The 22,644-nt window shown below is 23.8% G+C and overlaps 1 protein-coding gene across 1 annotated transcript in view; it reads right to left on the bottom strand.

Annotated features, from left to right (window-relative positions):
* LOC117170321 (ubiquitin carboxyl-terminal hydrolase 7) overlaps positions 1 to 22,644 on the bottom strand; it is an 85,573-nt gene that overhangs the window by 6,537 nt on the left and 56,392 nt on the right. Inside the window, exons 12-17 of the mRNA XM_033357024.1 lie at positions 19,274 to 19,495; positions 14,667 to 14,961; positions 11,623 to 11,845; positions 8,530 to 8,697; positions 3,986 to 4,490; positions 3,811 to 3,882 (exon numbers count right to left, since the gene is read on the bottom strand). Of these exons, the coding sequence (XP_033212915.1) occupies positions 3,811 to 3,882; positions 3,986 to 4,490; positions 8,530 to 8,697; positions 11,623 to 11,845; positions 14,667 to 14,961; positions 19,274 to 19,495 (1,485 nt within the window). The remainder of the gene's footprint in view (positions 1 to 3,810; positions 3,883 to 3,985; positions 4,491 to 8,529; positions 8,698 to 11,622; positions 11,846 to 14,666; positions 14,962 to 19,273; positions 19,496 to 22,644) is intronic.

The following is a 22,644-nucleotide window of genomic DNA, read 5'->3' as shown; positions in this document are numbered from 1 at the left end:
CTACAAAAAAGACAAATTTTTAACAAAACACATGAATTTTCACCAAAATAGTTTAATGTTCAACTAAAGAAAAAAGGATTAAAAACAAATTTTGTAATGTCCTACGAACCGGATTAATTTTTACCATATAATTGAATTTCCCACTGAAATTTTCATCCAAATAGTTCAATTTTTAACTGAAATGATAAGACTCAAACCAAAGAGTGAATTTATAACCAAATAGTTCAGATTTTAACCAAATAGTTATATTTTTAACAATATAGATTAATTTTCTGCAAAATAAAAAGACAATTTTTTAACAAAATACTTGAATTTTCCACATCTAGTTGACTTTTCAACTAAAAACATATAGATTTACAGTCAAAAATAGAACAGGTAATTTTTCAGTTGAAAACAAAAATTAATTTTATCACATAACATTTCGAAAAAAATGGACTTTCATGCAAGAATAATAATTTTCTATCAGGGATAAAGTTTTAACAAAATAAATTAATTTTCAACCAAGTAGTCGATATTTTAACTAAAAAAGATAAATTTACAATCAAAAATGAAATCGTAAAATTTTCAGTTAAAAAATAATTTTCCAATGAAAAAAAAAATAATTTTGAAGCAAGAAAATACATTTTCTACAAAAAAGACAAATTTTTAACAAAATACTTGAATTTTCCACAATTAGTTGACTTTTCAAATAAAAAAATAAATTTAAAATCAAAAATAAAAATTTTCAAGACAATACATAAGTTTTAATCCACATGGGTGAATTTTCAACTAAAAAATATAAATTTACAATCAAAAATGAAATTGTTAAATTTTCAGTTAAAAAAATTATTTTTCAACAAAAAAGAGCATTTTTAATGAAAATGATTCCATTTTTAATCATACAGAGCAGATTAATTTTTACGAAATAATTGAATTTTCAACCAAAATCATGATTTTTCAACGAAACGGGTTAATAGTTTACCTAAAAAGGCAAATTGTCAACCTCATACCTAAATTTTCAACTAAAAAAGGTCAATTTTTAACCAAAAATGGAACAGTTAAGTTTTCAGTTAAACAGTAATTTTTAGCCAAGAGAAAACACGAATGTTCAACAATAGTTTAATAAATTGCAACTAAATCAGTTTGATCGTCAACCAAAAAATGACTTTTTAACAGAAATGTTGAATATTCTAAATTTTTTTCCATTTAAAGTGATAAATAATAAACAACAAATTAAACTTATACGTATGAAATGGAAGGTAGTAACATTTAGAACTTTTATAAATTATAGAATTTAAAGATTCAGATTAAATTCCAAAAATATTAATCCACGTTAAAATTTTTAATACCCTAAATTAAAGAATAAAGCAATGAACTTTAAAAAATTTCAAAATTATATATTTTTTTAAGTAATTTTAAGCTAGACAAATTAAAAAATGAAAAATAAAATTTTTTAACTTAACAATTTTTTAAAATTAGAAGTTAAATTATTTTCATTTTAAATAGTATAAGCATCCTTCAAAAACTTAAAAAATTTATTTGAAAATATTCAGAAATCTAGAAGTGGTTTTATATTTTTCCAAGATTAAAATCATTGTTGAAATTTTTTCAAAACGTTTAAATATATTTGTAACTGAATTTAATTTTTCCTATAACTTTTAGAAAATACTGCAAATTGAACAAAAAAATATTTAAAATTTGAATTCATAAATAACAATAGGAACACTTATTATTTGTAGAAAAAATTAGAGTGATTTTAAGATATATTTAGAATTTTTAAAAATATCAAAATTAAATTTAGAATTTGCAGATTTGTACCAAAAAATTTAGAAACTTTTTAAATATTGTAAAAGGCTTAAAAGGAATAAAAACACTTTCTTAAGATTCCTAGGAAAATGGAAAATGATTTTTCATATTGAAAAATTATTGTCACAGAAAATTTAAAAAGATTTTAAGAGATTTTCAAAATGATTTAGAAGTTCTAAACAAAAATGTTAACACACTTTGAAATAAAAATATTTTGTTGATAAATCATTAAAATTGTTATTTAAAAATAAAGTTACCGGAATAAATGGTATTATATTAATCTCAATTCGTATAAAGACTTTCGAATTCAAACAGTTACAATCTGGAAATTCTCAAATTTTGAACGAATTTAGAATCGTTTTGGCAAATCAATTATTATTCCCGGTCATTTCCCGGTTCGAAAACATGATTCACGGTCAATTAAATTTAAAAAAATGGAACACTAGAGATAACAATTTTTTCACTTGAGGTAATAAAAACTGAGCTCAATGCTCTAAATTAAAAAATCAATCAATGAACTTCAAAACTATCAAAATTATATAATTTTAAGGAATTTTAAGCTAGAAACATTAAATATTGAAAAATTGTAAAAATTTTACCTAAACACTTCTTAAATTAGAAATTCAATTATTTTCTTTTTAAATAGTTTAAACATCCTTGGAAATCTTCAAAATTTTATTTCATAATCTTGAGAAATCTAGAATTTGTTTTAAATTTAACATTATTTTGCAAATTTTCCCGGAACATTTATTATTTGTAGGCAAAATTTGAGTAATTTTAAGGGATTTGCAGAAGTTTTGAAAAGATTCAAACTTAATGTAAAACTTGTAATGATAGCCTAATATAAAACAAAATGTAGATTTTTGCAGATTTTAAACAAAAAAATTAGATTATTTTCAAGAATGGTTAAAGGTTCCAAAAGAATTAAAAACATTTTCTTAACATTCATAGGAAAATTAGAAGTAATTTTTCATTTTGGAAAATTATTTTAAGAGAATATTTAAAAAGTTTTTCAAAGATTTAAACAAAATTTTCAAAAAAGATACCAAAACATTTTAAGAAAATTTTCTAAAATTTGCAGGATAATTTTCAATCTTTTTGAAACTCCTAAATATCTCTTAAAATTACTAAAAAAATTCTAAAAAGGTTCATTTGTAAATTATACATCAAAATTTAGAAATTTTACTTACAAATTAAGCATTTTTCAAAAACAACAATTAAAATTGTAAGGTTCAAAGTTTAAAGGCTCTTCGAAAGTTTAACGATTCCAGGCTTTCTATGTTAAACAATTCAGTTAAAGATTCTTTACTTTTAAATATTTGGTTTCAATTTACTTGTTATTTTTAAGTTGAAAATAGTTTATAAACTTTCAGTCACATGTTCACATTTGATTAATGAATAAGACTTTCAAATTGAAACCGTTTAAGTTTTAAAGTTACAATCTGAACATTCTTAAATTTTGAACTGATTTAAAATCGTTTTTTTTTTTCACTTTTTATTACTTAAAGTACAGCTAAATTTAAAAAAACGAATTATTAAATAAAATTTTTTTTATCCCAAATTTTCGACATCAAAGGCTTTGATTTTTTATTTGTTCAAGCCTTTAAAGAAAGCATTTTAAAATTCTTTAAATTAAAAATGTAAGCTTAAAAATAAAAATTTTTAACGTAAAGTTTTTTAAGTAAACAAATTTTGAATTACGCATTGTAAGCTAAATAATAGCATAATTGAAAAACACAACAATTCAACTAATTATTAAAAAACTGTTGAAATCGAACGTACAGATTTTTCTTCTACAAATTTGTAAAATTCCCGGTCAAAAAGAACTAATTCACTGTCATTTCTTTGTTTTCTACGTTGGTTAAGAATTTAAAGTTATTTAATTCTTAAAAAAAGAAACGTTCAAATAGTTTGAAAAATTGAAAGCTCTAGACTTTTTTTTAAAACACCAAATTATAGAAGTCAAGATTGAAATCATTTTTAATTAAAGTCAAGAAATTGCAAACTAGAATACAAGTTAGTTACCTTCTCGAATTCTTTTTCTTGAACTCCAAGTTTCTTGAATAGCCTTTCCTTCATTTTCGAGAACGGTTCTCCCTGCGAAAGAAAAAATCGCAAAATCAGCAAACAATTAAAAAAAAAAAAAAAAAAGTAAAAAGTGAATAAAAAAAAATTCGAAAAAGGCTCTTTTCAAACTTACATGTTTGATTTTGAAGAGGAAAGGAATGCCAAAGGTGGAAAATACATCCTTGTGGAAATGCGCAACAGGGACCAGCATTTCGTCGTCCGCCAAAGTCAGTTCGTCCTTCGGGATCTCCTCTATCCTATAAATCTTGTTATTGCCGGAATTCAAATTTTCGAGAGGCACGTCGTCTTTGGGACCAGGCGAGAGTTTGTTGCAGCTGATTTCGAGTAACCTCAGTTTGCCCGATCCATTTTCCGAAAACTCCACCTGTTTCTTCGCTTCCTCCAAGAGGGTCGCCACTGTTCCATTCTTGTTGGGATAGAGAATGATCTCCTTCTCTTCCTTCAGGGACGGCGGCACCCAGATGCATTTGAACTGCTTCTTATTCTCGAGCTCGTTCACTCGAATGCTGAGTTGCTGATAGAAGATTTTCTTTGTCTTTGGCTTACAGTAAGCGACAAGTTCTTTCAGGGTTCCATCAAAAGTACATTTCAGAGGATGGCCAGGCAAGTCTTTGTAACTAAAAATTATTTACAATATAATTATGAAAAAATCAAAATTTAATCAATTTAAATTAGATTAAATTCCAAATTAAAAATTCTATTTAACGTCCAATAATGAAATTGATGCAAACTCCTGATAAAAAAAACAAAACAAAACAAAAACAAGAATCCAAAGACCAAAATTGGAAAAGCGAAGATGTGGTTGGTTGCTTTCGCATTTTTCTTTCCTCTTTTTTATGTTTGTCTGAAAATTATTTTTTTTTTCAGATTACAATAGGATTTTGTTTCTGTTTGTTCGTTGTGATCCAAATATTTTCGTTGAATTCTGTTTTTTTTTTTTTTTTTTAAAGAAGTTTGAATAATTATGTAAATTAATGGCAATACAAATCCTGGAGACAAATTCCCTGACAATTCCAGGGGGTTTTCAGGTGTCATTTATTCATATTGCGAAAACAATTCAATGTTTTCGCATTTTTTCAAATGCATAATCGCGGTAGCTATTTTAAAGCCAATTTAAAATTCTCGGTCCTTTTCCGTAACATAATCATATTTGTCGCAAAACTCAAGCACTTATTTTAAATCATGACGTTCAATCTGAACATCCTTTAACACAACAGAGCAAAAATTGCAACAACAAAAATATTAATGTTCAAATAAAATTATGAATTTTAAACAGTAATAGTGAAAGTTTAACCTAAACAAATGAATTTTCAACTAAAATACTTAAATTTTTAATAAAAAGATTAATTTTTTTTTTAAATATTAATTTGCTACCAAACAATACAATTTTTCAACTAAACACTTGAATTTTAACGAAATAGTTGAATTTTCAATCAAGGAAGACCAAATTTTCAATGAAATACTTAAATTTTAAACCAGAAAGAAGCATTTTTGAACAATGAGGATAACTTTAAAAAAAAAAGTCCTTTTCTACCAAAAAAATTCAATTTTCTATATAAAAAGAAGTTTTTTTTAAGAAACAAAATACGTGAATTTTTAAATAAAATTATGAATCTTCAACTGAAATAGTGAAATTTTAACCAAAACAGATGAATTTTCAACTGAAATACTTACATTTTTAATCAAAAAGATGAAATTTTAACAAGAAGAATAATTTTCAGACAAAAATAATTAATTTTCTACCAAAAAGAAGAATTTTTGAACAATGAGGATAACTTTCAAAGAAAAAAAAAAACATTTTCTATCAAAAAAATTTAATTTTCTATCAAAAAAAGAAGTTTTTTAAAAACAAAATACGCGAATTTTCAAATAAAATTATGAATCTTCAACTGGAATAATAAAATTTTCAACTAAACAGATACATTTTCAACGGAAATACTTTAATTTTTAATCAAAAAGATAAATTTTTTAACAACAAGATTAATTTTCAAATAAAAATATATATTTTCTACCAAAAAAATACAATTTTTCAACAAAATATGTATTTTTAAAATAAAATGGAATCTTTAAATGTTTAGTACAAAAAATTAATTTTCATCTTAACTGATGGATTTTGAAATAAAATAATAAATCATCAACTGGAATAGTTGAATTTTAAACAACAACAAAATGAGTTTTTAACTAAAATAATGAAGTTTTAATTAAAATTATAAATCTTCAGTAATAAATATTAATTTTCAACGAAATAATTTATTTCTCAACCAATTAAATTCAATTTTTCAACAAAATAGTTGAATTTTCAATTAAAGAAGACCAAATTTTCAACGAAATAGTTTAATTTTGAACCAGAAATAAATATTCATTTTTTGAAGAAAATGGAAGTTAAATTTTTAGTAGAAAAAAAAAATATTTCAAGTTAATTGATTGTCAACTAAAATAATACATACTTAACTGGAAAAGTTGATTTACAAAAATGGGTTTCCAAGCAAAATAATGAATTCTTAATTAAAATTATAAATCTTCAGTAATAAATATTAATTTTCAACGAAATATTTTATTTTGAAACCAATTAAATTCATGTCCAACCTTAAAGATGAATTTTCATGTAAAATTATGAATATTCAAGTGAAATATTTGAATTTTAAAACAGAAAGCAGCATTTTTTTAAAATGTGAATAATTTTCAAAGAAAAGAATCATTTTCTTTCACAAAAATTTAATTGTCTATAAAAAAAGAAGCTTTTTAAAAAGAAAATACGTGAGTTTTTAAATAAAATTATGAATCTTCAACTGGAACAGTGAAATTTTTAAATAGCAGATTCATTTTCAATTGAAATACTTTTATTTTTAATCAAAAAGATCAATTTTTTGACAATAAAATTAATTTTCACACAAAAATATTAATTTGCTACCAAAAAATACATTTTTTCAACAAAATAAGTGAATTTTAACGAAATAGTTGATTTTTCAATCAAAGGAGAATAAAATTTCAACGAAATAGTTGAATATTGAAGCAGAAAAATATTCATTTTTAAAAGAAAATGGAACATTTAAATGTTTACTACAAAAAATTAATTTTCATCTTAAATGGATTGTCAACTAAAATAATAAATCCTCAGCTGAAAACGTTGAATTAAAAAAAAATTAGTTTTCAACTAAAACAATGACTTTTTAATTAAAATAATTAATCTTGAGCAATAAAAAATTAATTTTCAACAAAATAGTTTATTTTTGAACCAATTAAATTCATCTTTAACCTTCAAGAAGAAATTTCATCTAAAATGATCAATATTTAACTGAAATACCTGAATTTTCAGCAAAAAAATTTTTTGAACAATGAGAATAAATTTCTGAAAAAAAATCACTTTCTAGCAAAAAAATTAAATTTTCTATTGAGAAAAAAAGATTTTTTTTAAACAAAATACGTGAATTTTTCAATAAAATTATGAATTTTCAGTAAAAAATATTAATTTTCAACGAAATAGTTCATTTTTCAACTGTCCTAATAAAAAATATTAATTTTTTACCAAAAAAGACCACTTTAAACAAAATTCATAAATTTTTAAATAAAAAAGACCAATTTTTTAATAAATAGTTGAACTTTGAACAAATAATCAATTTTCAACCATAAATGGCAGTAAATTTTTAATTAGAAAAAATAATGTTCAACCAAAGGGATGAATTTTTAAATAAAATGATGCATCATTCAAATCCATCAGTTAAATTTTCAGTTTAAACAAATCATTAAAAAAAAATGAATTTTCAAAAAAATAGTTACATTTTCAAACAAAATAATAAATTTTCAATTACAATGATGAATTTTTAACCAGAATAATTAAATTAAAAAAAAAAAAGATATATTTTTTAACAATAGCATTAATTTTTAAGGAAAAAGATTTACTTACTACCAAAAAATACAATTTTCCAACAAAATACATTAATTTTAACGAAATAGTTATATTTTCAATAAAAGGAGACAAATTTTCAACGAAATAGTCGAATTTTGAAATGGAAAAAAATATTAATTTTCAACAAAAAATGGAATAGTTGAATTTTACCAAAAAAATTAGTTTTGAAATAAAACAATGCATTTTTATCTAAAATTATGAATTCTTCGAAAAAAATTAATGTTCAACAAAATAGTTTATTTTTGAACCAATTTAATTAATTCATAACCTAAAAGATGAATTTTCAACTAAAATGATGAATATTTAACTAGAATATATGAATTTTAAACCAGAAAGAAGCATTTTTTAACTATGAGAATAACTTTCAAAGAAAAAAATCAATTTCTACCAAAAAATTCAATTTTCTATAAAAAAAAAAAAGAAATTTTTAAAAACAAAATCCTTGTTTCAATTTTAACTAGGAACCAATAATTTTCAACAACAAAAAAAAACGAATTTTCGGAAAAATAGTTCCATTTTCAAACAATGTGATGAAGTTTCAACTAAAAATAAGGAATCGTTAACTAGAATAATTGAATTTTCAACAACAAAAATACATTTTTAATGAAGAAGATTAATTTTCCATCAACAATTGACAAGTTTTTAACAACAAAATAGTTAAATACAGTATTATAAAGCTACTACCTGGAAAATTGAATAAAAAATGCATCAAATATTTTTCAAGACGAATCTAGAAAGTGGAAACTTACTTTTGACATTTAAAAAATTGCAGGAGGAACGGATCCGTTCCGAGTCGCTGAGCCACAGCTTTAGCCATCTGCTCGTACGTCATTCTTAAAGAGAGTTCCACTGTGAATCCCGGATCATTCTGAATCGTTTTGTCACAGAATGTTACTTCAACCCTGTAGAACAAGTCCCTGAAAACAAAAAAAATATATATAAATCAAATGAGTCAGACTTCACAGGCCAAAATTCTCGAAATTGAGGATAATAAAAGGGGAATAAATTCTTGAAAGTCATAAAAAGTCATAAAAACATTCGAATTTTCAAGAAAAAGGTTCAGTTTTTAAGCTAAACAGTATAACAGTTTTGAAAACAGTTCACTTTTAAACCCAAAAAAATTGAACTTTTGACAAAATAATTAAACGGTAAACCAAAGGTTCGAATTTCCAAACGCAAAAAAGATTAAAATTCAACCAAAAAAGTTGTAGTTTCAACCAAATAGTTGAATTCCCAAGCCAAAGAAACCTCAAAACTTGTATTTTCAACTAAAAATAATCATTTTTTAACTAGAAAACAAAATTAATTTTGAGTTTAAAAAATATATTTTAAAAATAAAAATAATTTTCTACAACCCAGTTGCATTTTCATAATGGAAATATGAATTTTCAACAAAAAAGTTTATTTCCTAGCAAATAGTTAAATTTTCAAACAATTACTTGAATTTTCAAGAAAAAGAGTTGAATCTTTAATTTAAAAAAATGAATTTTCAACCAAGAACATTAACTTTCTACCAAAAAGATGAAAATAATTTTTAACCAAAGAGTTGCATTTTTTTTAACAACAAAATTAAATTTTTTACTAAAAGAGATGAATTTTCAAACAAAACTCTTTTTCTTTCAAGAAAAAGAGTTGAATCTTTAATTAAAAAAAATGAATTTTCAACCAAGAACATTAACTTTCTACCAAAAAGATGAAAATAATTTTTAACCAAAGAGTTGCATTTTTTTTAACAACAAAATTAAATTTTTTACTAAAAGAGATGAATTTTCAAACAAAAAAGAATTTTCTTCAAAACAGGTAAATTTTCAACCATAAAAGAAAAATTTATTTTCACCAACAAAAAAATAATTTTTTTTAACCCAATACATGAATTTTCAAACAAATTTTCAACTAAAAAATAATTGTTTTACAAAAACAACTGAGTTGTCAACTGGACATGAATTTTCAACAAAAAAGTTTATTTTCTACGAAATAGTTACATTTTTAATCAAATAGAGGAATTTTCAAAAAGCAACTTAAATTTTAAACCAAAACAGATTCATTAAAAAAAAAGATTTTCAAAACAAAACAAAAAGTTGAACTTTTAACCAAAAAATTAATTTTTCAATTAAATAGTCATATTTGAAAAAAAGATTAAAATTCAACCAAAAACGTTGCATCTTCAACCAAATAGTTGAATTCCCAAGCCAAAAGAAACCCCCTAAAAGTTGAACTTTCAACTAAAAATGAGAGGCTTTTAATTAGAAATTAAATTTTCAGTTTAAAACAAATTAAAAAAACAAACTGTTGTATTTTCAAACCGAAAATATGAAATTCCAATAAATAGTTAAATTTTAAAGCAAAATAGTTGAATCTTTAATGAAAAATATGAATTTTCAACTAAGAAGATTACCTTCTACCAAAAAGATGAAAAGAATTTTGAACCAAACAGTTGCATTTTTTGACAAAAAATAAAATTTTTACTAAAAAAGATACATTTTTAAACAAATACGAATTTTCTACAAAACAGGTGAATTATAAAATATAAAAGAAAATTTTTTATCTTAAAATGGAATAGTTAAATTGTCAGTTTAAAAAATGTATCTTCAACAAAAAAAAAAGAATTTTCAAACAAAGCGTTACATTTCCAACCAAAAAAGATCAATTAAAAAAAAAACAATTGAGTTTTCAACTGGAAAATATGAATTTGCATCAACCAAAAATGGAATAGTTCAAATTTAGTTTCAAATAATGTATCATAAAAAAAATTGTTGAATTTTCAACATACACGGATGGACTTTCAAGCACAAAGATTAACTTTATGCAAAAAAGGATTAAATTTCCCCAAAAAAGTTAATTTATAGCCAAGCCGTTAAATTATGAACTAAAAATATGAATCTTCATCAAAAAAATTCATTTTTTACAAAATAGTTTAACTTCCAACCAAGTAGTTGAGTTTTTAACCAAAAATATAAATTTTCAATAAAGAAAATTATTTTTCTACCAAAAAGTTAAATCTAAAAAATTGAATTTTTTACAAAGTATTTCGACTTTCGTCCGAATAGTTATATTTCGAACCAAGGAAGATGAATTTTTAACAAATACATGAATTTTCAATCAAAAAGATGAATTTTAAACAAACTCTATTCATTTTCCAACCCAGAATTTTACTTCTTTTCTCGAATTTCAAGTTTTAGCTCAGAATTTGTTAAAATAAAAAAATGCCCTTTTTCAAGTCAGAATTTATTTACATTTGAAAATTCTCTATTCGAAGTCAGAATTAAAATATTATAAAATTCAGGTATTTAAAAACAAATGAAATTTTTGGAAATTTTTTTCATTCTCTAAAATACCGTGAAATATTTTTTAATCCAAAAATTCCTAGAAATTATGTGATATCATTGAAATCCCTTACAATCTGAAAAAATATGCCCCGAAAATTCCAAAAATTTTCGAGGTATAATTTTTCTTTAATCAAGTATTAATTATCGCATTATAAACGATTTAATTTTAATTATTTAAATCGATTAAAAAAACGTAAAACTTATTAAAAAATTGGAATAAGTATAGAACAATGTCACCATTTTATTATAAATAATTTTGGCCAGTCTTTATAAATATGAAAATGTTAAAACGTAATATTAAATTGAGTTTTTTACTTTGAGAAGAGAATATAATACTAGACACGTATTTTCTTCATGGTACAAATTTAAATAAAATTTAAATTTGATTGTAAAATCCTTGAATATGGTTATTAATTCAAACAAAATTTTGTATATCTTTCGTGAGTAGGAAGCCTGTCCTATTTTAATAATAATAACAACAAGAAAAAACACTTGAAAAGGGTGTTTTAAACTTACTTGAAGTAATCTCGACACGTTGGTAGTTCGTACATTTCATTATCTCGATCTTCTTTCTGGAAAACTATAATATCACCATCCATTAGTTCCTCAAGAACTTTCTCCAAAGGCTCGGTCAGATTCTCTATTTTCTCGACCATGTTCGGCTTGATCTCTTCATACAAGGCAAGTTCCGTGTCGAGAGGAAAACCAGCCCTTTCATTTAGAATCGGTATCAGCTCCTCTACGAAAATTAATTAAACCAAATTTTCATTGGGAAAATCGACACTAATATTTTGTTTAAATAATTTCAGAGTTGCTGCAGAAGTTCGTTTTCAATATTCCGTGAATTTTCCAGGTTTTCCAAGTCTATTTTTCCAAAAATTGGAAAATATTTTTACGAAAAACTACAACGTTTTTAAAGATTGTAGAAAATTTTTTGTCATAATTCGGCATATAAAACTACAAATTCCAATGAAAAATACGCCTTCCAACTCTTAATTAGTATTCATTAGAAAAATTCCCTGTTCCAATCCAGAATTTTAATTCATTTCGGAAATGTCCAAATCTAGCTGAGATTTGGTTACAATTTTAAAATTCCATTTTCCAGCTAAGAATTTATTTAAATTTGGAAAATTTCCGTTCAAAGTCAGAATTTAAATTATTTTCAAAGATATCTCCTTTCAACTCAATTATAGTTATTTCGAAAAATTCCCTTTTCAAATATAGAATTTTTTTTTCTAAGAATGTCAGATTCTAGATCAGAATTTACTTAAATTCCGAATTTCTCTGTTCCATGTCAGAATTACAATTCTATTCAAAAATCTTCTGTTCCAAAGCAGAATTTTAATTCTCTTCTGAAATTCTCTGTTTTAACTCAGAATCTGAATTCGTTTGAAGAAGCCTCTCTTTCAAACCGGAACTTTAATTCTTTTCGAGAATTTCCAGTTCTAGCTCAGAATTTATTAAATTTGTAAATTTATAAATATTAAAATTGTAAAATTCCCTGTTCCAAGCCCGAATTATAATTCTATCGGAAAATTCCCTGTTCCATTAATTTCAATTCTTTTTAAGAATTTCATTGTTTCCAAACCAAAATTTATGTAAATTTCAAAATGTCCAATTTCAAACTAGAATTATAATTATTTTCAAAAATTCCCTGTTTCAATCCAGAATTAGTAATCTTCTTAAAAAATCCCTGTTCTCAAAAGGAATTTTTAATCATTTCCAGAATTTCCAGTGACACCTAAGAATTTATTAAAATACCGAAATTCCCTGTTCCAAGCTGAAAGTATAATTCTATTGAAAAATCTCCTTTTCCAAATGGAATTTTAATTCTCTTCTAAATTTTTGTTTTGTCTCAAATTTCGAATTCTTTGGAAAAGTTCCCTGTTCCAAACAAAATTTTTTATTCTTTTCGAAAATACTCTATTTCAACTCAGAATTTATTTAAATTGTAAAATTCCCTATTCCAAGCCAGAATTATAATTCTATTGAAAAATTCCCTGTTCCATTCCAGAATTTCAATTCTTTTTAATCATTTCACTGTTACAAACTAAAATTTATTTAAATTACAAAATATCCTATTCCAAACCAGAATTATATTTATTTTAAAAAATTCCCTCTTCCAAGCCAGAATTAGAAATCTTCTGAAAAAATCCTTATTCCAGAATGGACTTTTTAAATTTTTTGTCGAGAAATTTCAGTAATAGCTCATAATTTGTTAAAGTTTTAAGATTCCATTTTCCAACTCAGAATTTATTTAAATTTCAAAATTCCCTGTTCCAAGCCGGAGTTATAATTCTTTTGAAAAATTCCCTGTACCAAAAAAAATTTAATTCTTTTCGAAAATACCCGATTTGAACCCAGTATTAGAATTTTTCTGAAAAAATCCTTGTTTCAAACCGGAATTTAAATTCTTTTCGAGAATTTCCAGTTCTAGTTCAGAATTGATTAAATTTTCAAAATTCTGTTCTAGCTCGACATTTTTTTGAATTTTAAAATTTCACTTTTCAACTCAGAATTAATTTAAATTGTAAAATTCCCTGTTCCAAGCCAGAATTAGATTTATTTTCAAAAATTCCCTCTTCCAAGCCAGAATTAGAATTCTTCTTAAAAATCCCTGTCCAGGATGGACTTTTTCACATTTTTTTCGAGAAATTTCAGTAATAGCTCATAATTTGTTACAGTTTTAAGATTCCATTTTTCAACTCAGAATTTATTTAAATTTAAAAATTCCCTGTTCCAAGCTGAAATTATAGTTCTATTGAAAAATTCCCTGTTCCAAACAAAAATTTAATTCTGCTTCAAACCGGAATTTTAATTCTTTTAGAAAATTTCCATTCCTAGCACGAAATTTGTTACAATTTCAAAACTTTCTGTTCCACCTCAGAATTTATTAAAATTTTTTAATTTCCACTTCCAGCTTAGAATTAATTTAAATTTCGAAATTCCCTGTTTGAATCCAGAATTTTAATTCTGTTTGAAAATAATCTGTTTCAACTCAGAATTATAATTCCTTTAAAAAAAATCCCTATTGCAAACCAGAATTTCAATTCTCTTGAAAAATTTCTAGTACTAGCTCAGAATTTGTTAATATTTTAAAATGCCATGTTCCAACTCAGAATTTATGTAAATTTTTAAATGCCACGTTCCAAGTCAGAATTAGAATTCTTTCGAAAAATGCAATATTTTTTTTTTTTTTTTTTGAAAATACTTTGTTTCATCTCAGGATTAGAATTCCTTAAAAACTTCACTCTTCCAAACAAGAATCTCAACTCTTTTTGCACAAATTTTTATTTTAAAAGTTTTTGTACAAATTCATTGAAACAATTTCCACCAGAGAACATAAATGCCTTTCCAATAAATAATTAAATTCCAAAATTTCACTAATACATAACTTTAAAAAATTATAGAATTAAAATCATATTTTTATTAGTGAACAAAAAAAAATTCCTGTCAATTCGAAAATTTGCCATAAAGTACTAAAAATAATTCCAGAAATTTTCCAGGGCTTGTAGCGATTCTGCTTTTATAATAATTGAAAACATTTCAAGTTTACTTACGAACTTTGGCCGTGACTGGCATGTAGTGATGACCGCAGTAGTGAATCTTTTTGTTTTTGGGGTCGTATAATTTGAAAAATAATAAGACATCCGTGTCCTTGTCAAAAGCGGGTAGTGTTTTCAAATCGGAATCTGGTGGAACGAGTTCCACAAAAACGTTCCACGGATTTACACTTTCCGCACATTCGGAAATTGGTTTTTGTAGGTCCGCCTCCAATTCGATTAAAGTTGGTCGACAGGTCTGGTTCGATCGCAGACTGAATGGCCAAACACGGATTTGCTCTATTGGGTATTTCTAAAAATGTTTTCAGAAAAAATAAAATTTTAAAAGATGATCCAAAACTAAAGGACTTTTAAAATTTTTTTAATTTTGGGACTTGAAGTATAGAATCTGATTGATTTTAAATGGATAGAGTCTTTTATTTACTGAATATCTGGTTAAATATAATTTTTTTTTTAATTTTAAAATATGTAAAATATTAATGAATGCATCCTAGAAAATGAAAAAATTAGTAATGATGTCTTTTAGTGAAAGTTGAACATTTTTTGGTAATTTTCGGATTTAAAAAAATTATTCCTGGTCAATATTATTTTTAAATTGAATATTCTAATATGTTTAAAAATGCTTCAATTACATAACGTAACATTTTTTAAACAAGCAAAATTCGCTTTATAATTCAGACAAAAATTCCTCCCTTCCAATAAAAATATCAATAAAAAAATTAAATTAAAAAATTAGATTAAAAAAAAATTAACATCCAAAATTCCTCCTCCATCCATAAACGATACAAAAATAATGTTGGACTTTAGAAGATTTAAAAAAATTTTAAACAATGTACATTTTTGATGATTTCGAACAAAAAGTTTAGAAGTTTTTTAAAGAATTTTTAACGGTTTAAAAAGAATGAAAAAATTTTCTCAAGACTTTAGAAATAATTTAAGTGAGTTTAAACAATATTTCGGAATTTTAGAACATTTTAATATATTAAAAATATTTTCAAACTTTAAAAGACTTTCGCAAATTTATCAAATAATTTTAAAAACTTTCTTAAAAACTTTTTACATCAATTTTCGAAGAAAAAACAGAAAGGAATTTTTTTAGCAATTCTAGAAAAATAATTTGAGTAAAATTAGTTTAGAAATAACGAACCTTCCTATATTAAAATAATTTATGGAGAAAAAGAGAAACTACAAATGAATGACTTATTTATTTATTTAACATAGGACTTCAAATTATTTAAAGTGATTTCACAGGATCCGATGGATTTCAAGGAATTTTACGAAATTTCAAACGACTTTTGATTTATATATTCACATAATTTTTACTTACTTTAATATATTTTTACGACTCCTAAATTTTTAAAGGGATTCAATGAGATTTCAACTTAAAAATTCTAGAGAATTTTAGGGAATAAAGTTAATTTTATTTCAAGGGATTTCTAGTAATTCTAAAGGATTTTTAATATTTTAACTTGTTTAAAAAGATTCCAAGGAATTTTTAATGATTCAAAAAATTGCAAGGCATTTCAAATAATTTTGTAGGATTTCCGAAGAGTTTAAGAGACTTCTAGAGAATTAAATTTTAAGGGATGCCTCAGGATTTTAAAGATTACAAGGTATTTCACAAAATTCAAGGGATAAGAACAAATAAAAAAAAATCCAAAAGATTTTTAATATTTTAAGTAATTTAAAAATATACCAATGAATTTCAAGAGATGGAACAATTTAGAGGATTTTTAACATTTTTCAAGTATTTTCTTTGTCCATTCTTGATAAAAAAAAACTGTGGGTTAACAATAAAATAAATTTCTTAAACATTAATCTTTTTAGTTTAAAATTCATATCTTTTGTTTAAGATATTTAGACTGAAATATCATCTATTACATTTTTCGTTGAAAATTTATCATTTTATTTGAAAATTCCTTCTTTTTTTTTTGGTAGAAAAATGACATATTTGGCTAAAAATTAACTTTTTTATGAAAATTCATAATTTACCGAAGATTTTTTTTCTTTCTGAGTGAAAAGTCTTTCTTTTTTTTTTTTTTGTTAAAAATTCATTTCTTTTGATAGAAATTTCATTTTTTTAAATTAAAATTCCAACTTTTTAATTTAAAATTCCAATTTTTTAAAATAAAATTAAAATCATTTTTTGTTTGAGAATTCAACGATATTGCTGTAAATATGTTCTTTTTAAGTATTTTTTTATGCCTCTATTTTGCATTAAAAAATAATATTTCGCTTTAAATTTTAATCAAAATAATTCAATTCAATTATTACATTTTTCTTTGAGATTTCATCTATTTTGGTCAAAAATTCGTAAATTTCGTTGTAATTTTTGTTTAATTCGTATTTTCGGATTAAAAAGTTAAATGGTTTTGTAGAAAATTTACATTTTTATTAAGTATTTGATATTTCTTGGTAAAAAATACAACTGGTTGAAAACTTAGATTTTGCTGTGGAGAATTCATATTATTGATTGAAAATTCAACTACTTGGCTGAAATTTGAACAAGTGTGTTCAAATAATTTCGTTAAAAATCAATATCTTTGGTTGCAAATGATTTTTTTACTACAAATTTTTTATATTTTTATTGCATTTCGAGTTAAAAATCAAACTTTTAAATTAAAAATTTTAAAACTTGGTTGAAATGTGACTTCCTCCTTCACCAAATCTCTTTTCTGTTGGAAAATTCCACTATTTCATTAAAAATTAACTTTTTGTTGTGAAAATTTATATTTTCAAGCTGAAAATGCAATTTTCAAGTTTAAAATTAATTTGTTTTTGTTGAGAATTCCAGTACTTTGTCAAAAATTCGTATTTATTGGTTGAATTTAACTTTTTTTAAATTGAATTAAAGAAAATTTATTTCATGCTTTGTTGAAAAACAACCATTCAATTAAAAATAAAAAAATGTTCTTCAAATTTCTTTTATTTCTTGACTAAAAAACCTTTTTCGATAGAAAACTCAACTATTTTGTTGGACAATTCCACCATTTGATTGAAAATTAACTTTTTGTTGAAAATGTATATTTTCATGCTGAAAATGCATTTTTCTAAGTTACAATCCAAATATTTTTGGTTAAAGCATTAAACAGTACATTTTTTGTTGAGAATTCATATTTTTTAGTTGAAAATTCAACTGCTTTGAATTTTTCTAAATTTTCATTCCATTATCTGTTGAAAATTCCAATTTTTTATGGAAAATTCATATTTTCAAGCTGAAAATGCAATTATCTGATTTAAAATTATTCTCTTGCTGTTAATAATTCCAGTATTTTATTGAAAATTCTTATTTATTAGTTAAATTCAACCGTTTTTTGTTTGAAACAGTGCTTTGCTAAAATTTTTGAATTTATAATTTAATTCTTTGTCGAAAATCAACCTTTTTAATTGAAATTTACCATTTTTATTATAATGTCTTTTCTTTCTTTAGCAAACAATTTTTTGGAGTGAAAAATTCAACTAATTAATGGAAAATTTCACTATTTTGTTGAAAATTTATATTTTCATGCTGAAAATGCAATTGTCTGATTTAAAATTAATCTGTTTTTGTTGAGAATTCCACTGTTTTCTTATTTAAAAACAAACTATTTTTTGTTAAAGTATCAAATATTACATTTTTTGTTAAGAATTTGTATTTTTTAGTTGAAAATTCAACTGCGATGATTTTTATTTGTATTTTCATTTCCTTCTTTGTTGAAAATCTACCCTTTATTAATATTAAATAAAAAAATTGTGTAGAAACTTCTTTTCATTCTTACTAAAAAATCTTTTTGGGTGAAAAATTCATATTTTCAAGCTGAAAATGCAATTATCTGGTTTAAAATTAATCTCTTTCTGTTGATAATTCCAGTATTTTAATGAAAATTCGTATTTATTGGTTAAACTTTACCGCTTTTTGTTTAAAATAGTACTTTACAGATATTTTTAAATTTCTAATTTAATTCTTTGTTGAAAATAAACCTTTTTGATTGAAATTTAACATTTTTATTGAAATGTCTTTCCTTTTTTTTATCAAAAAATCTCTTTTGGTGAGATATTCAACTATTTTGTTGAAAATTTATATTTTCATGCTGCAAATGGAGCTGTCTGATTTAAAATGAATCTCTTTTTGTTGATAATTCCAGTATTTTGATGAAAATTCGTATTTATTGGTTAAAATCTACCGTTTTTTGTTTAAAATAGTACTTAACAAAAATTTTTAAATGTCTAATTTAATTCTTTGTCGAAAATAAATCTTTTTGATTGAAATTTGACACGCTTATTGAAATGTCTTCTTTTTTTTAGCAAAAAATCTTTTTTGGTGGAAAATTAATATTTTTAAGCTGTAAATTAAAAACAGTTTTGATTGAGGTTATCAACTATTACATGTTTGGTGACGAATTCATATTTTTTGGTTAAAAAAGAATCTGTTTTTATTGACAATTCGACATTTCTAATTTTTCCAAAAAAATTCTTCTGAATCTCTCTAAGAGTTTTGGGAAAATGATATTTATACAAGATTAAAAAGAAATAAACCTAAAAATTGAATAGTTATTGAAAATTTGTATTTTATATTAAAAATGATGAAATAATGAAATAAATAATGAAGGAGAAAAATGACTTACCAAACTTTCACTGAGTACTTCGAGAAATTCGTGTAGAGTAGCCTGCTTACGCACACGAAATACACGATAAAGCGCATGTTCCGGATCGTAGAGATCGTTGCCCTGGTGACCGTCAAAACTATCTTCGAGAAGTACATTGACGGTCATGTATAAGTAAGCTTCCGTTCGCTCCTTTCTCCTTATTTGTTCCAGCCTCTTCTCCTCATGCAGCCTCTCCACCAGCTAGACCAACAAAATTAAAATTATCCAATTATCCAATTCAATTGTCTCTAGCAATTTTTTCTTTCTCTCAATTCTCTTTGATTCTCAAAACAAGATTCCAAAATTATCATCATGCTTTTGATATTCGAGTTTGCTTGCACCCTATCAGCTCGAATCAAACATCAAAAGAATGAGTTTTTCCTTTAGCACATTGGTGATTAATAATTTTAATTTTGTTCATCAGCCGCAATACCGACTACCAAGTTAAACGATTACAAAAATGAGAGTTATTCAGCATTAATACCTACAAGTCGCTTCTGGAAAATAAAAACATCAACTCCGAAGACAGGCTCGAAATAACTAGAACATTAATTGAAAAACAAAAATTGTCATCATGCAAGACATTTTTCAAGAAAAAAAAAGCGACATTTAGAATTATTTAATAGAGCTGAATAAAATTCAAATTGTAGCGCTTGAGGGATCATTCACAAATTACGTAAAACGCCATGGGGCAGGGGGGCGGCGGGATATTTATATGAGAAAAATGAAAGAAAAAAATAGATTCAAAGATATTACACTTAGTTGTTAAAGAAAGTTTTAAAATTGTTCTTTAATATATTCTTAATTATTTAAAAAAGGATCTATGTATTGCATTTTCAACGAAACAAATGAAGTTTCGGTTAAAAATAAATTTTCTACCATGCAAATTGATTTCCTATCAAAAAGACCAATTTTTATTTAAATATGTACATTTTTAAACAAAGTGAACTTCCAGTAAAAAATTCTTCAACCAGAATATAATGTTTAAACAAAATAATTGGATTTTTAATGAAAAAGATGAAATTTCAACAAAATGCATGATTTTATAACCAGATAATTGTACTTTCAGTTAAATAAAAAATTTCGAACAAAAAATTTAAACGAAATAGTTCAATTTGCAGAAAAAAAGATTTTCCACAATTTTTCTCTTGTTATTTTTTTGTGTGTTATTTTTCTCTTTTTTTGGCACTGAACCAGAACAATTTATATTTCAAAAGAATTTTTTTTCATTAAATTTTTTTTTATCTGTTGAACTTTCAACCAAAAAAGATTACTTTCTAAAAAAATTGTTAAGCCTTCAACAAAATAATTTTATTTCTAATCAAGTACTTGGATTTTCCACTAAAAATGCAATAGTTAATATTTCAAATAGAAAATATTCTAATTTTAGAGCCAAAAAAATACATTTTTGACCAAAAAGGATAACATATTTAAAATAAAAAAATGCATTTTTAAACCAATATGTTGAATGTCCAAAACAAACAGACGAATTTTATTTAACAATATGATGAAAATTTTAACCAAGAGATTATAAAAATTCATTATATTTTAAGCATGCATTAAAAAATTAAAAATTCATTTTCTTGTTGATAAAGGTTCATAATCTCAGTTGAAAATTAATCTCTCTGTATTGTTTAAAATTTTAATTAAATTAATATAGTACAATTGCTTAGTTTAAATTGAACCAAATTGTCAAAAATTCATTTCTTTGTTAAAAAATTCAACGTCTTTACTGCATTTTTTTGCTGAAAATTAATTTCTTTAACTGAAAATTGAACTTTCTGGTTGAAAATTCTTGTGTTTTGTTAAAAAAGCATCTTTTTCTTTAGTTAAAGTGCATCTTTTTCTAAAAAAATCATTCTTCTTCGTTGAAAGTTTATTTTTTCGTCGAAAAATAATTGTTTTCCTGCAAATTAATTTTTTTAATTAACTACATGGTTAAAAATTCATCTATTTTGTTACGAAATAATATAAATTGTATTTCAAGGTATTTCACAAAATTTTTTATCCATTCTTGATTCTGTAGAAAATTAGTGTTTTTGCAACTATTTAATCTTGTTCGGTTAAAAATACAATTGGTCGAAAACTAATAATCTTAAAAACAAAAAACAAAAAATAAACCTAAAAAATAATTTTTCAGTTAAAATTATAATTTATCGAAGAATTTTTTTTCTTTCTTCAATGAAAAATCTTTTTTTTTTTTTATTAAAACTTCATTTTTTTTGGTAGAAATTTCATTTTTTAAAATTAAAATCCCAACTTTTTAAATGAAAATCATTTTTTGTTTGGGGATACAACGATATTGCTGAAAAATCGTTATTTTTTAAATGTATTTTTTCATGCATCTGTTTTGCATTAAAAATTATTTTTCCCTTCAAATTGTAATCAAAATATTTTTTATATTTAATTCAATTATTACATTTTTCGTTGATATTTCATCTTTTCTGATTAAAAATTCATGAATTTCGTTGGGTTTTTTTTTAATTCATATTTTCGGGTTACAACGTTAAATGTTTTTGTAGAAAATTCACCTTATTTATAAAACATTTTTTTTTTGTAAAAAATACAACAAATGGAAAACCCAAATTTTATAATTGATATTATTGAAAAATTCATATTATTCATATTATTGATTAAAAAATCAACTACTTGGCTGAAAACTGAACTTTCTGGTTGCAAATTCTTGTATTTAGTTAAAAACTCATCTTTTTTCTAAAAAATTAATCTTCATCGTTGAAAGTTTATTTTTTGGTTGAAAAATTATTGTTTTCCTGCAAACTAATTTTTTAAAAATTAACTATATGATTAAAAATTCGCCTACTTTGTTGATAATGCAATATTTTTAATTGAAAAATTGGGCGTGGGGGTAGGGGGTTTAAAATTTAAAAAAAACCTTACGTATTTTGTGGATGACCACTGATATTGGTAGTGTGGAGATTCCCTGTGCATGATCACATTTCCCCAAAGATAAAACTAATTGCTAACGAAAAGGCAAGACGATCTAAATAAAAATACAAAAAGAAACTGCCACACTCTTTCGGAATATTCAACAATTTATTTGCTTGTTAACTTTTTTTTTGTCATTTTTTATATAAAATAGTGATGTAGCATTTAAAGGGATCTTGTGATTACAGCGATTATAAATTATTCATTACTCCACTGATGATACTTTGTATTTCTTTTCTATTCGGTATATTATGTATATAACAACAAATAAATAGATAAGCATCTGTTACTACTCGTACTCGCTATCAACACTGAAAAAATTATTTTTCGATTAAGGGCATGCGACACAGTCTCTTGTCTGATCAATTATCAAATTTTATTAATCGGCGGCACTATGGTTCGAA

Source organism: Belonocnema kinseyi, chromosome 3 (assembly GCF_010883055.1).
Source record: "Belonocnema kinseyi isolate 2016_QV_RU_SX_M_011 chromosome 3, B_treatae_v1, whole genome shotgun sequence".
Taxonomy (NCBI): domain Eukaryota; kingdom Metazoa; phylum Arthropoda; class Insecta; order Hymenoptera; family Cynipidae; genus Belonocnema; species Belonocnema kinseyi.
The sequence above is the reverse complement of the archived record's forward strand: the minus strand, read 5'-3'. Positions and strand labels throughout refer to the sequence as shown.